We start from the raw sequence: 16,209 nt of genomic DNA, 5'->3' as shown, positions 1-16,209 counted from the left end.
CATATGAGATTGGAAGGGAAAAAGAAAAGAAAAAAAAAAAAAAAACCTCCCAAAAAAACCAAAAAAAAAAAAAAAAAAAAAAAAAGGAAAGAGAAATCTACTGACCCAAGCCTGTACTGGTAAATCACATTCTTCAAAATTCTGCTGTCACATCCAGCATAGTTGCCATAGATGTGGTGAACATGCAGGACATATAGTCCCAATTAAGAATCCATTTCTTTACAGATTCAATAGCACAAAAGGTTTACAATTAAAGTTGGCAAAACTTACATATTTTTAACTGATTTACGTATCAATACAAATTACATGTTTCTAACCTCCAATTATTCTTAACACAGTTGAGTTACTTTGCTGACTCTGATAAACAATTATTAGACACTAAAAACTTTGATTTTTGTGCAAGCAAGTATTACTTACCCTGGCCTAAAGTCAACAGTTACTAGCAAGTGCTTCTTTTTACAGACATGCAATCACTTTCCCCTCTGTGAAAGTTGCTTTCCTTCCCCCTTTCCCTGCAACTCCAAAATCCATCAAGAGATGAAGCAATGTGCAACTCTGCCTCTCTCTGCCTGTTTTCTCAAAAGGGTACAATAAAAATAAAGATGAAAAGTACAGGGACAAGCAATATGAATGACTAGAGGCAATAAGTGTATGATGTCCCTTTTCTAAATGCCAAGGCAAATTGAAGAAAGAATAGAAAGAATAGAAGAAAGAAACAATATTCCAAGACTGGTACTATGTTGTTCATTTCACTTAAATCAGAAATGGTATTTCACTGTACTTATTTCCTACAACAGTGTAAATACTGGTAAGACTGGGCCTCGATGAAAAGCAGATGCTGTTTTACACAATAGGTAGTCAGGCTGTTAATCACCTGCTCCATGGCTTAGAAGATAAACTACCATGTATTTCGGTTCAAAAACAGAATTAATTCCTCGAATAAAGTCTCATGAAAGCTTACTACATCTAGAAAATACACAGTTGAGGATATTTGAGCCATATATTAGAAATATATGTTATTTCTCCCTTGAGAAACTTCAAGTAAATGTTGCAGTGTGCTTGCCTGTACCTATTTTTCTCTCCTGAAAACTACTGTTGGCCATTTGCCTTCTGGCCAAATCTAAGATCAATCTCATTTTTCAGCTCAAGGTTCTGCAGCAGTGAAACCTACAGTTGTCCAGACACCTCAATTCCAGAAGTGCTAAAAGCATACTTCAGAAGTCCTTCATAAAAGCTTATTAACAGACCTCACTGTGAAACACTAAAGAGGAAAAGATTTTTCATTTCATGGGAAAGAATGGTCATGCAGTGCAATCTTGACTGCAAAATGTATACCTCTATCTTTTTTCCCTTCTCACAGCAGAAAAAGTTATTTAAGTCAGGTGTATGGATAAGCCATGGAAAATACTTTTTAAAGTATTTTCTGCTCTGGCTCCATTTGCCTCTTTAGGAGTATTCAGGTTCATGACTGGAGTAAGTTTAGAGAGGAATTTCAGATTTTTTAATTCTCACCAAGAGTCAAGCAGCATTCAGAAACCATCTTCTCTAAATGCTTAGAAAAGAAAACACAAAAAAGACATAGCTGCAAGATTGTTCATCCTAGTAGACATCAGCATTTATGTAAAGTCATTCTTAACAGGTAGATTTCTTAGTGAGCTCAGAACAATACAAAAAAACCCTAGCAGAACCCACAGCACTAGAACTGACTCCTAACTCCATTCACCTTCTCCACAACACTAATAAAATATGTAACTCCCTCTTGCCCCCTACATGACTATATCCAACTATCTTTACTATCTCTCCTCCTTCTGAAGAGTTAATAAAAACTCTTGAATTTGAAATTAAATTACAAGAACTGGAATAAACCATGCTTGACACAAGAAAAGGATGTGACATCCCTGTATCTAAGCTCTTTATAAAGACAAAGATTAGAACGCTGTATTTATTTCAACATTTATCATGAGGTTTGTTCTTAACTGATACTCATGCTTTAGCACAGACTATTTTTTTCCCTTAGATTTCTATTGTCAGTAATTTCAGTGACTCATGCAGAAACACAGAGCAGAAAACTCTGGAAAAGTAGTTGTTAAAACTAAAGCAAGTCAGTTCAGAAAGACTTCAGGTGTCAAAATACCATTGCAGTCTGCAAAAATACATATAAGACAAAGAAATACAGATACATCTGAAAAGAGGCAGAACGCCCATTTTTCTACAATGCTTTTGTTTACAACACCTGTACAGCAAATCCAGCTGAATGGGGGCACATCAGAACCTCCACACATGCCCTGCACACCAGAGAGCTAGCAGGGCAGAAGTGGTGAATTCAGCATGCACAGGCAGCCTGCTGTATATGCAGTGTACACTGTGCTACAGAATCCAGAGTTCAGTCTCCTTGTGCTACACAACTCTGCAGGTTTGTTTCTGTAACTGAAATCCCACAGAGATCAGAGACACGTGCAGGTTAAGTCTGCATTCCAATGCACTTGGAATTCCAGACACGGTGACAGATCATGTAGTCACTAAGGCAGGTGGCTTTCTCTCCCAGCTAAAGAAACTGTAACTGTACAAATATTAGCATGGCTTTGAGGTATTTTTTTATTTTTTCCTGAGCCACTGTTTCTCCACTACCCTTTACACTTCTCTCTTTTCAACAGTAGAATAAATATGATTGGAATCCAGAGAATTGACTGACTATGGAGGCATTCAACCCTATTTCTTCAAAAAGAGCTGACTTTTCCTGTATTGCTCTTTTCACTCTATTGTTTACATTGGCTTGGCAATTCTTCACATTCTTTTCTTTGACAAAAGAAGTTCATGCTATTGTAGTTTCTGTATCCCACCAACTGCATTTATTGAAACCTGTAGATTATTTTTCTCTCCAAAGACAGCCTTTGAAAAGAGGAAGGTCTAACTCAGTTTTAAGGTCAGATTCCAATTCTCTCCATTACCAATACCAACTGTGTGGGTTTGCTTTTTTCCCCTTTTAAGCATTTCATACAACAGGCCTGTCTCCAGGACCCTTCAAGTTGAAAATGCGTATTTTTCTTTAAATCTTTTCCCCTGTAAACTTTGCATCCACACTGAATGCAAAGTGCAATTTGCCCAAACACATTTATGAAACAGTATTATTTTGTGAAAGACATTGATGAAGTAGATCTGGGACATCTTAAAAGTACATTAATCTTTGCTTTGTCTTTTTTAATCATGTCTCCCTGTCTGAAAAGTATTGTTAGAAACACTCATTAATTCCTAATTTGGAAGCTTGTGTATAACATACATAAAATAACTAAAATATTCTCTTTTCATTTAATTTAGAAATACTTTTGTCCAAAGTCTGTATCTTCTCAGATAGCAACGAGTAAATCAATGCCACTTTCTGTGGCTCTGCAATTCTTCTGCCTCCGGAAGAGTTTTGTTATGTCACAAATATTCCATAGCTGAGGATGAAATATAAGAAATGCACCCCAGATATAGTCTCAAACAGCTGTGATATGTATTGCATTGTTTATACTGCATGAAAACGTTCTTTTCTTTCACTATAGTATCTGAACAGTGAATCAGTGAATGCAACTACAGAACTGATTACATGTATTTCTAGGTTTCCAACTGTTCAATATACTATGCAGGAGTGGTGGGCAGAGAGAAGTGCTTCATTTCCCAGAAATATCCACACGACGTGACAAATTTATCAAGACTGAAGCACAGCTGCCTAAATATCATGCATTTTGGGAAAACTGATCTGCATAAACTGGTGGAAAAGGTATCCCACTGCTTTTGGCCACCACAGTTAACTAACCTTCAGCATCCCTGCTGTGCACACTGCAGTGACAAGTCCTTTGAAGCAGCTCTGCCACCAGATGAGAAAGTTATAACTGATTTCATACAAACAAATCAAGCTATGTTTTAATGATGTGGTTAACCTCTAATAAAATTTGGAGAGAGGGAAACTTTCTTCCCTCCTCAACAACCTAGAATGAATAATCTAAACATCAGAAAAGTCAGCTAACACTACACAAGCACAGTTCAGAAGCTCACTGTGGGTTTTTTCTTCGTGTATACAATTAAAATTGTGAGGTAATAGCCCATTTTGATTTTGTGAAAGCTATTTTAAAGACAAAGCTGAACTCCAAGTAAGATCAAAGCCATCTGCCACCAAATTGTGGAAACACTACTTCAGAAGTGTACATTGATAAAGCATAATGAATGCTCCTGGGAGAAATTTTATTCTAAACCCTGTAAAAGAACAACAAACAGAGTCAATGGCAGTAGTACACTTCATTAGATGATTGGACAAGGCAAGCCAAACTCCAGTTCAGGACTATGCAGGCTAAAGCCACACATAGTAGATGAAGTCAGGAAAAGTCCAGCATTAAGTAGCCAGAAATACAAAGCAAATCCCTGTCCATGTTCTGTGGATAAACAGCACAACCACAGTTCAACTCACATGCTGCAGGAAGTTATGTGAAGGCTGCTATGGCCTGTCTGAAACCTTCCCCACACTGAACACTCAGCTCTCAGCTGAATGACAGCTCAGCTCCAGCACAGCAGGTTCTGTGAAACTTCTCTCCTCCCTCCTTGGCAGTTTGTGTTCTCCACAGCTCCCTCAAGTTCTCATTCTCTTCTTCAAAAACTCCTCACAACCAACTTCTATGGTACTTTTGCCAGCTGACTGCAGCAGCCTCCTGGCTGTAATGAGCTATTCCTGTTGTTATCATGAATTTGCACACAAGCAGTTTGCATAGGAGTTTCTCTTCCTCCAAACCACTGCTTAATTTTCTCATGGACAAAAGCCTTCCCTACTTCTATCAGAAGTCAATCCAGACAAGAACCTGAGTGTCATCATGACAAAGTAATCTTTCTCTCAAAAATTATTTTTTTCTACTTCATAGTAGAAGGTAAGATCTGCTATTTTTTTCCTACCAAATACATCCTTAAATAATATTAACTACATTTCTCCCCCTGAACTGTTTTTTTCTTCCTGTTAGTGCAAAGAAAAAAGACGTGCATATAAAACACAGGCCCTTATTATTTCCACTGTAGCACTATACAAATGAATTCAAACCAAATTCAAAGAAAGAACTGACCATGTGATTAATTCTTCTAACGTGAACGCCTTTGAATTACACTAAAAACAAAGGCAGCTCAGCTTCACAAGAAAAAAAAATAATATGAAAAAGAGGGGACTATATATTAGACAGTTCTGCAGACATTCTGCTATCAAACCTATTTAGATGCACATATAAGGAAGAGAAAAGATGAAGCTCTAAGAGCTTTATTGAAACTGCAGTGCCACAGGCAATGACTAAAAACCTAGTTCAGGACATGGTATCATTATAGAAAGGCAAAGTTAACTGCTTATGAACTCTTAGTAGTGCTTACTCATTCATAGATGAAAGCCAACCACATGGAAATTTTCAGGTTTTAAAATCTTCACTAAGTTTTTAGGAGATACTTCCACATTCCCATCTCAGTTCATCAAGCAAATGGAGTTCATCCACAACTCTCCAGTAAAAATTCACTTTATGTCACAATTGAACACCAGTATTTGAGAAAGTTAAGAAGCAAAAACACAGCAACATATAAAAAGTTGCTATCTTAGGGGGAAGATTTTTACTATAGCATAATGTGCAATATAGCAGACTTATGGCTGCTGAGGGAACCATACATTTGAAGTTCCAGGCTTCTGTGACTTGAAAATGTGAGCAGTAATGTTACAATACAGCAGTTAAGCCCAGAACAAAGGATAAGAAAATTTAAAAGCCAGAAAAATACTCTGGTTATGTATTTATAATGGTGGTAAAACACGATTTTCCTAGATCACATTTAAAAACCTCAGGGCAACAGTCTTAACTATAGATTAAGAACACTAGCTATAGCTATTAAAACAGAGATTAAAAAGAGCTATCATCCCCTTTGAATACCTAAACTTTTACCACCTTCATTCTAGTTGTTCTAACAGACATAGTCTGTGCATCTGATGGATCTTTGAGAAGGAGCATGAATCCCAACAAGAGACAGCAGAGACACAGGAGCCGTCATTATAAAATATGCTGAGAAATAATATGAAAAGAAGCAGAAAACATTACAATCCCAATTCTGCAAAAACATATTACTTAGTAATGCCCATCTATCACAATACCAATTTGAAGCCAATATCATTTACAGGCACCAATGTGTCTTAGTATTTCAGATTCCTTCTCAACAAGTGAGCTGTTGAGCTTACCTAAATCACAGACTTCTGCAAGAGTCTCATGAATACATAAACTCTCTGTTTAGACAGAGAACTCCTGAACTGGTCTGAGTAAACCAAATAGATGCTAAGCTATAAATATATGCCAAATATGAGCAACAAAAGGATATCTATCATTTGAGAGTTTTTACAAGCAGATCCACGAAAAAGATACATGTATTTCCTAATAACCTGTCACAAAAGGGAGGAAAAAAATCTAATTTTTTTCTCCATTTATTATGCCAGTTCTTCCTTGACTGACAAGACTCCAAATTTTTGTGACACTACTCTTTAAATGCCATCCTAATGTAAATGACATGTCCAAGTACAAGAAAAGCACTTGCTTTATACCTACAGAATACACTAACCAAGGGAGCCTTTCTTTCAGTAGATACTTAGAATTACCACCGGCAGCGGAACTGCAGGATGCAGATAAACAGTTATAACCCAACATTCACAAAAACATTTCTTACAGGTTAGGAGATATCCAGCACTTGTACATGCATTCATGTTGGTGGGGGTGTACAGCAAGCAACTGTTTCAGTGCTCCTACCCTGGCTGTAGATGGAGGTGCCTGTTTACCCACCTCATCTGTTCCATGCACAAACAGGACAGCACCTGCTATACAACCTCATGTTTATCATCCACCAGACTGAATATAATGCCTGTCCTGAGACCCCTGAAATTACAAGCTACATAAGCTAAAGAGATTTGTGTGGTAATAATGCTGCAACATTTTTTCTACCAATTAAAACATTGGGTTTATATTTTTGTAACTTATTTTTTGTTTTGTTTCAGAACATTAATTACAGCCGCTACTTACAATTTTTTAATGTTCTGTGGGAATGGATAAATTGTATCATCATCCTGCTCTGTTAATTTACAGAAAATTATGTCTACATATTGTGTCCTAATACAAAGAAAACTAGATAGCACACTTATTTAAATGACTTTTCTTAACAATGTACATGTCTACAGAACATCAGTAATTTTACCATACTAATAAACTCCTTAAAAAACAAATGCCAGTTAACAGAACAATAACCTCACAAAAAATGACTAAGAAATTCAATTCTCTTTGATTCAAATGGAACATAGAATTGCCAGAAGCCTTCTTAAAATAGCAAGAAAATTTTACTTTATACAACTTAAATCTATTTCATTAGTATATTGTTCTCATTAATAGATATTGTCATCAGTACATATTTAATTTAATTACATTAATAAAATATTGGTTTAGGGAGTATATTTAACAATATTACATGAACAATCAGTTTTGTAACAGAGAAACTATTTTAGAAAAAGGTTAAATCAAATACACAGTATATTTCTGGTTTTATAAAAATACAGGATTTGTGTATATAGGGATTTGCTTCTCATCCTCATTTGTAGTTGTCCAAAGAGAAAAACTTCAAAAGACACACAGCACTGTCTATTCTGCAATCTGGGGGATAACAAGCGTGCACATACCTGATGCTAGCACTAGAAAGTTCTGTCTGCTATGAAAATAAAAATTCAACATATATATTTTCATTTTTCATTACCAGACAAAACTAGATTCTTTCCTCATAACTTCACATCTTTACTATTAGATCACTAGTGAAATGTTTTATTTTAGCTGTCATCTTGCCTCTTGGCATATAAGTCAGTTTTGTAAACAAACCAAACAACAAAATAAATTTTTTAAAAAAATCAAAACCAAGAACAAATAACCCTTCAGAAACATGAGAACCCAATTTATGACCAACAATAGATCATAACCACATTTAAGATGACCATTCTTCCCTACGTCTCACATTCTAAATCTTAAAAAAGAGAAAGACTGGAAAGATCATTTTACCAATTTTATAAACACTGCAATAATTTCTCTTCATGGTCCTAACCTTTACCTTAAAGAAAAGGATAAAACAAGTGTTTTCACACGTTAACTAAATCACTAAATATGTTCCTAATACTATCAACAAATAAAAAGGGAAGCATTAGTTATCATGAAATAAAGACTGTTCTTTCTCTTCAGGGACAACAAAACTGGCAAGTATTTTAAGTTAGAAAAGTTTCAGGTGAATAACTTGATTAACTGAAAAACCCTAAGTCCAAATGGGACTGGCAAAACCTTGAAAATTGAAAAGCTTAACTATAATAATGGAAGACTACAAAAAAAAGTTCTATTAGCTCCTGCAAAAACTTTCCCTCTGAAGTAATGCTTCAAAGTCCTATTGTAAAATACCAAATAATGAAATCTGTCCATCTCTTTATGAGCACTTAACAGTATGCTTCAAAATGAGTTTCATAATTGAGTGTCTAAAAGAAACACTCTAAAAGCAAAAAATTCTTCTAATTAAGTAAGATACAGAACATAATTATGATGTTCAAGGAAGACTCTTTTTAAAAGATTTGAAGAAATTCACAGTAAAATAACCTTTTATGCTGAAATGAAACACTAGGAAAGCCTGTATTTAAAGCTTTTCATAATTCTACCTTACCAAGTTGAGCAAGAATCAGATCAAGAAGATTAATGGTTCTGAAGTTACTGACTGCTTAAGTGTTCAATTACTTCACAAAATAAATACAGAAAAATGTATTTGCTTCCAGGGACCTAAACACTTCTATTATTCACTTCCTAACACTAGCTGTTACCACAAACTAATTAAAGACCTGTACTACACATGAAAATCTGGGCAGATTCAGGTCAGAGAAGTCCATGTACCCTCTTAGAAGAGAAAAGAACTTCTAAAATCCCTACTTTCCTGTAAATGACAAGAAGATCCCACAAATGGCACAACGTAAAGCAGAAAATGATGACTGGTCAAGGCAAGACTCATACAGACAAAGCTGCTCTCTTGACTCCAGCTAATAACCAATAGTAGACTGTCATATATGGAAACTAATTTATCCATTAATCTAAAAATCATCTGAGTCAGTATGTATGGATGCAGCCTTACCGAGCTTCAGGTAACAGCACAGCGTACTCGTGTGGAGAAGTAGTCTCTGGAAAATTGGAGAGAATCGCCTGTCTGTGTGGAAGTAAAGCTGATCCATGGAAAGTGAACAAAATTTCCAGGGCTCTGACATTGCTTTCCTGAAGGATACAACAGTAAGTTGCAGAGCTTAAGACTAATTTATATTGAAAATTAGCAAGAAAGCTTAAATCATACAACAAACAGTTTATTCTTTTTTTTCTTTAGCAACAAAAAGACACAAGGTCAGGGTCACAGCACTTATTTATTTAAAATCAAACAAAGATACCATCTCTAAAATTTCCACTGAGATTCAACCAAGTTCAAAGGGAGAAGGAAAAAGTACTTTAGTGCAAAGAGCAATATCAAAACAACATTGGATTCTAGCAACATAAATATTAATACCCGAGCATAAGTTCTTGCTGAAAGTACAATATTCTGATTTCTGAACTTCTTAAAAAATTCTCCATCATAATGCTGCTCAGCTGCATGAGGCCCTCCAAGGATTTCCTTTAAAAAAAAAAAAGAGACTGCTTTTTATACAACATTTACAAAAGCATCAAAAAACTCTACACATCTTTTTATCCTAAGACGAGCAGGTATGAGATATAATTCTGAGAACTATTCAGGGTTTTTTGTTTCAGTATTAAAAAAAAAAAACAGATGCATTTTTGGCTGATAAGCTAAGACAATTTTCTGCCTTATTTTAATTAAGGTTTAGACATCATTAGTTACAGAGAAGTGGTAAAAGCCATAACAGAAGCATGTGCATTGCCAACTGCAAATTTAAAATTTAAAAATTTAGTAAAATACAGTCTGACATTCCAAAAAATTTCCCATTCATAAGTTAGAGAACCTGCACAGAACTTGCCAATTTGACTGACAGAGAAATCACAGTCACCCTGCCTGAGCTCCACATCCCATAATTCAATTCCCTACAGACACAGGATGTTCAAAGAAGGCTTTTGCCCAACTGCACCTCCCAAGACTAGAGGCCATCCTTCTGAAACAGTGAAGCAGGAGAAACACAGTCACTTGAAGAGAAAACATCTTACTTTTCTCCACTGACAGACTGTACCCTTTCAACAAGGCTGAAAACATTAATACCACAATAAATAACAAAAAAAGGTAAGATGATGTGATGCAGAAGTTGCAGGAACACCTATGGTGTGAGAACTCAGAACTCACCTCATAGGTCTCAAGGCGATCAAGGTAAGTTAACAGCTTCAGCCTGCTACGGCAGAGCTCCTTCTGTTCCAGGGTCAGCCTGTGTTCAGAACAGGAATTTCCATGTTTGCCATTAATGTTTTATGTCATGTGCATATGAAAACAAAGGTTACATATTTTAATGACTGTGCACTGGGATATATCAAGAAATTAAGTAAACCAAGAACTTCGACACAATATAATGCCAACTAAAATTTAAACCGCTTTTCTGGTAGGAATAATATATATAAGAATAATTATGTTCTTGCAACTGTGTAGTTATTATAAGCCTGTAATTCTGAATAAAACATGGCCTAACATTTCATTTACTTTGAGAAGTTTACTGATAATAGCAGTTCTTTACGCTTCTTGGCCTCTTTTTCCTTTCTAGTATCCATTTCTTCATCTGGTGACAAAAGGTCTTCATAGGGAATTTCAATGTCCACTTCCCCTGGTAAGATAAATCTGGAAGACAAAATCAACAATCTAAGCAATGAAGGGGGAACTAATCTTTGAAGAGATATAATAAAACAGTTTTTTGTCTGCTTTGACTAAAAATCTGCACATTTATAAAATAATACTGAATTTTTGTGTTGTCAACAAGCAGAGATTCGTTCTAAGCCAACAAGAGACATCAACTCCTTTCCACTCCCTCCCTAAAACAGACCAAAACCAAACTTGATAAAAGTTTCTGAATTCCATAGCCAGCAGTGGGGTTGGCAGCAGCTCTATAGCACACAATGGTAATAGAAGACTGCACAAAGAAAGAATAGCCTCTTTCTATTTCTACCACCAGAAACTGAACACTGAGGAGAATTATCTCCACTGTGTCTTGCTTCAGCTTGATCAATACAATTAAGACATATAACAACACACATTTTTAGGGTTAGTTGCAGCTTTCCAAAACAGCAAGAGAAACAAATTCTCATAGTAAAATACTGACACACTAAATTGCCTCTGATGAAGAAATTACAGGGCATATATTTACAATGAACACTGTATTTTATATACATATAGGGGAAAAATGTATAGGTACTTTGTGGACATCTATAGAATAGTCTGAGTCAAAGCATGCTCTTTCTTTATGTCCTGCAAAAGCTTCTCAATATTTTCACTAGTGGTTGATAAGAAAAAGATTTTACCAAATTACTATAAAATACTTTATAGACCATTCTTGGAAAAGAAAACAAAAAAAATACTCTTCCCAGACCTGCCACCATCTTCTCCTTTTCCTATAGCCACAAGAGCTTCCAAGTCTGTGCCTTTCAAGCCATACTGAAGCAGCTTCTTGGCAGCATCTGCATTTTCTGGAACTCTTTCCAAGCACTCATGAAGAACCCATGCACGCTTCTTGATTTTGCTCTGTCCAAGAACAAGAGCACAGACACAATGCTACATGCTCCAATCCAAAGCAATGGAACCAGAAATTAGGTTAAAGTTGCCTCATGTATTTCTTCACCTAAGAAAATCTCAAGCTTCTCTGGTGACTGACAATGCAAACCAAAAAAAGAGATGAGAATACAATAAACATAACTGCTTCACAGTATACGTGGCAGAAAAAAAGAGCACAGAAATACCAAATGATTTAGCAGAACTTCCACAACAACTGGAACAGAAGTTACTATTTGTACTTTCTAATTAATGCCACTCCTTTTTACACTAAATGAAATGTTATGGTTTGGGGTTAAAATACATGTTTCATAAACCAAGTGTATATATTCCACAATAGCACTACAGCCATTTTCATTACCATCCTCTTCACATGCCAGGAAGATTTTGAGACACAAAAGGCACCAGAATTACAAAATACATCTGCCTTATCTGCTGATCTTTGGTTGACATTACAGATCACACACAGAATGGCTGAATTTTGACATTCAGTCAATATCTGACTTGAAAAAAAAAATTACATTTCTCTTGATCTTTTGTAATGCTTTAGCTTAGACTAGCATACCTATCTATACTACTATATATACACTAATATACCTATATTACTAATACTGTATCTACTGTACTAATAATAAGCTATATATTACTATTCTGTACTAATAATATATTTCTATCACTAATACTTTACCACAACCATGAGATTGTACAACTTCAACACCATTTTTCTGCTGAGCTAGAAGTCTTTCTTCCAAGCCAAAAAACCCCTATGTTGAATTCTACTGAAAAGCTCAGATACAGTTCACAGAATTCACTGCAAATTTTGTTGTTCAAACTTTGCGATATAACTACTGATAACAACTTCATCTTATCGATTTATTTTCTACAATAAGTGGAAGTTTAAACAGTTGATATTTTCAATTACTATTCTTCATTTGCCAGGCAATAATCTACTGCAGCATGTGGGGGGAGAGATTACACACAGAAAGTGTGTTGCTGTTGACAGAAGTCAGAAGATATTCCAAAAGAATATTTCATTAACTGTCAAGGTTTCTAGATCAGGCCTCCAGTTCAATTGCTCTTTTACACATGACATGAAATGGAATTTGCAGACAATTCTTCAAACTGCCTCCAATTTATGTTGCATAAATTAGAATACAATTGAGAATTCCATTTCTGTAAAGATAATACAGTCAGTCTGATAAGAAAGCAAAAAAAAAAAAAAAAATCACAAAACAAACCCACCAAGTAGTCTTGAATTGAAGCGACATTAACAGCCGACTTCCTCCACTGTCTTTGGTACACGAGATCAGAATCAAGGCCGTAGGTTTGAGCTAAAGACAAAGCTTCCCCATATTCTTCATTATCAATCTATAAAGCAAACACAGGAAAATGAAACTCACCTGATTTCCATATTGAACAATGAATTGTTAATTCTGTGTGTTGACAGAGCTAGAGGGATAATTACTGTGGGTATGCATAAGCAGCTAGGAAAGAGACTGGTTCAAGATACAGATAAGTAAGAATCAGATCCGATGGACACCTCTGGAAAATCAGAGATTTTCCTCTCAAATAAAAGGAAGATGTTATTTAGGTAACATCATATTAGTTACATATCTCGTATTTAGTCTGACATCAGCATTCCCCAGTAGCAGTAACAGAGTGGGCTGGTTTACCATCAGAACAACTGGAATGGCCTAGACAAAGTAGTCTGTCCACCAGCCCTAAAAAAAAAGCAGTATCTGTTTGGTAAGAATGAGTCAGAGGCCTAATCTGTATGTTTAGCTGAAAAATCACGCAAAACATTCACAGAAGACTGTAAATTAACCCACTCCTGAGCCAACAACAAGTTAAACTGATTTAATTCAATATATCTTCCAAGTCTTTCACTACATGCAAACACATGAGTGCATGTCCAAGTCTAGCCAAGCCAATGATGCACAGTGTCTCCCAGTGGAAACATCACCTCATTTCAGTTATTATAATGCTAGTTTTAAAAAAGGATCCCTTTGATCAGGTGACACAGAACACTGTCAGTTAAGAGACCGTAAGAAATATATGCCTAAATTCTTTTGTCAATGCAGCAGTAATTAAAAGAAAAATAAGAAGCTCTTTCTAAATAAAGCTGATTAAGAGAGATGTGACTTTTCCTTCTAGACTTACTTTTCTCTGGTACAGTTCCTCTGGAGTCGTGGATCTCAAGCTGACAAGGCGGAAATTCTTTGTAATAGTACGTGGTCGTTTCCGTGGAGGAGCAAACCGTTCCATTTCTGTCACAAAGTACAGGCCTTGCTTCAGGTAGCTGAAGTATCTGTCCTTGGCAGAAGTTTCATCATCTGAGTCAGAGTCATCTTCTCCCTCATCTTCATCACCAGGCCTGCTCTCCAAGCGCAGTCTTTTTTGGAACAAGCTTCACCTCACACTGTACAGAAAACGTGAACAAGAAGCATCAACTGAGCATATCTAAACTAGTATAGTAAGAACTGAGTCCATCTCTACTTTCAGGACTTCAAATTTCAGAATCAACATCTTCCTCCCTCTCTCCTTTAAACCCTTTGTTTGCTTAACCTGCTCCACAAACCCTGACTGCATCTGTCTCCTGGATCTGAGGCTTTATCCCTCACCTACCAAGGTGAAGGATTCTTAGTAACCTGCTTTTACACTGCACCTCCTGCACCAGCCAAGATAGGGCACAACACTGGAGACATCCTCCCGTGCTTTCCTATAGCTTAATGCAGCATACAGGAGTGTTTTGAACTCTCAGCTATTCGAAGAAACATTTTTGTTCAACACAATCTCATCCTTAGGCTGTACTATGCCAGTCACTGGTTGTATATATTATTTTCAGAATAATACAACTTTCCAAAAACATACACACAAGCTTTGGTGTGCACTGAAATTTTCTGATTCTAATATTAAACTTTTTAATAAAATGTTTAAGATCTATTTCAATATAAGCTTTAGAAAAGAGCAATTTTCTCTGTTTTAAAGAAAATTACTGATTAACTTTATTATATTCTATTCCCTTCTGGAATCCTACTAAAAATATACAAAAAGAAAAAAGTATCTCTTACACAGCTCTGCCTTCATTGTGCTCCTCATGTCTAACTGAAATGTATTCACTCTTTCTTCATGAGCCATGTATTTCAAAGAGGAAGAGGGATGGTTGCAGTGCTCTTCAGGTGAACTAACATACAAGGCAAGGTTACTGTCAACACAAATTCCTTTCTGTTGCAAGTTTCCTCTCATTGAAATTCAACCTTCCAGAAGGCTGCCTCTCCTCTCCACAAGTTATTTATTGTTTTATCAAGTTTTTCTGCTAACAGTTAATTCAGAATCTCCCTGCAATGCTATCTACAGATAAGGAAGCAGAATCACTTCTTGTATTAGTAGTCACATCTATTTTAACCTCCCTACTTTAGGATCACATACAAAAAACCAGACTGACATACTCTATTCCAAAAGAATACCTGCTTGTGACATTCCTCACCTCCAGGCTCAGAAATCCTCCATCGTGAGCCAAAGTGACCTGAGGAGAACTCTCAAACCATTCACAGGCCTTTCCCAGCAGGTTTCTTAATGTCTTGACTGATGACACTGTCAAAGCACCAGAGCAGCGAGCAAGGATGACAGAATTATCTGCCCACCAATTTACATCTATCAATGGGTAATAGGATTCTTTATCTAAAATGAGAATGCACCATATAAAGAAAGATAATGTTAAACCACAGGTAAGAACAAAAGAGACTGCCATTATGAAGAAATATGGTCTAATCTAACAGATATTTATTGTTTTATTTGCAACCTTGCTTCACTAAGTTTGTATTTCATATCAATTATCTTTTATAAACCATTTTTGTATTAAATAAAGCTGTTGAGAACAAAAAAGTCACTTAATTATAAATATAATATAGATAAATTATTTTTAAAAAAATTTACAGTAAACTGATTTACTTGCATGAAAAGTGGCAGATTTTGATCTTTGATAAAGATTTCATTACCTATCAGGCCATCCTTGACATGATCACAAACCTACCTAATACTAATGAAAATTAGAAAAGGCTACACTGCTTTTGAGGACAAGTAAACATATCAACATATCTCAAAAGGAGGTTGTTAGGAATATTTAAACTAAACAATCAAATAAACAAAACAGTCTCTAGGACTGAAGATGGAAGCTGTGGCATTTCCAGTCACAGATTGTTTTGGGATAAAATATTCATCAGAGAGTGAATAAATCCCCAAATAAAATACTATAAAGAAAAAGGAATCTTTTAATAATATAGATGTGTACAAGCCGCAGCAAATGGTTAACGGAATAGTTATTGATCTCTGCACTCTTGGAGCAGCCATGCAATAACCAGGTGCTAAATGACTGCACAGATTGGCCTGAACTTTCAGAAAACAATAGAGAGTGATGAGGTAAATCCA

The 16,209-nt window shown here is 35.8% G+C and overlaps 1 protein-coding gene across 1 annotated transcript in view; it reads right to left on the bottom strand.

The window, feature by feature from the left end:
• NBAS (NBAS subunit of NRZ tethering complex) overlaps positions 1-16,209 on the bottom strand; it is a 157,565-nt gene that overhangs the window by 119,763 nt on the left and 21,593 nt on the right. The window contains 9 exon segments of the mRNA XM_056488728.1: positions 9,172-9,308; positions 9,592-9,696; positions 10,375-10,453; positions 10,723-10,857; positions 11,603-11,754; positions 13,024-13,149; positions 13,942-14,178; positions 14,180-14,200; positions 15,269-15,462. Coding sequence (XP_056344703.1) covers positions 9,172-9,308; positions 9,592-9,696; positions 10,375-10,453; positions 10,723-10,857; positions 11,603-11,754; positions 13,024-13,149; positions 13,942-14,178; positions 14,180-14,200; positions 15,269-15,462 — 1,186 coding nt within the window.

The sequence above is a fragment of the Oenanthe melanoleuca genome, chromosome 3 (genome assembly GCF_029582105.1).
Source record: "Oenanthe melanoleuca isolate GR-GAL-2019-014 chromosome 3, OMel1.0, whole genome shotgun sequence".
NCBI classification, from domain to species: Eukaryota; Metazoa; Chordata; class Aves; order Passeriformes; family Muscicapidae; genus Oenanthe; species Oenanthe melanoleuca.
This window is presented reverse-complemented; position numbering and strand designations above follow the sequence as displayed.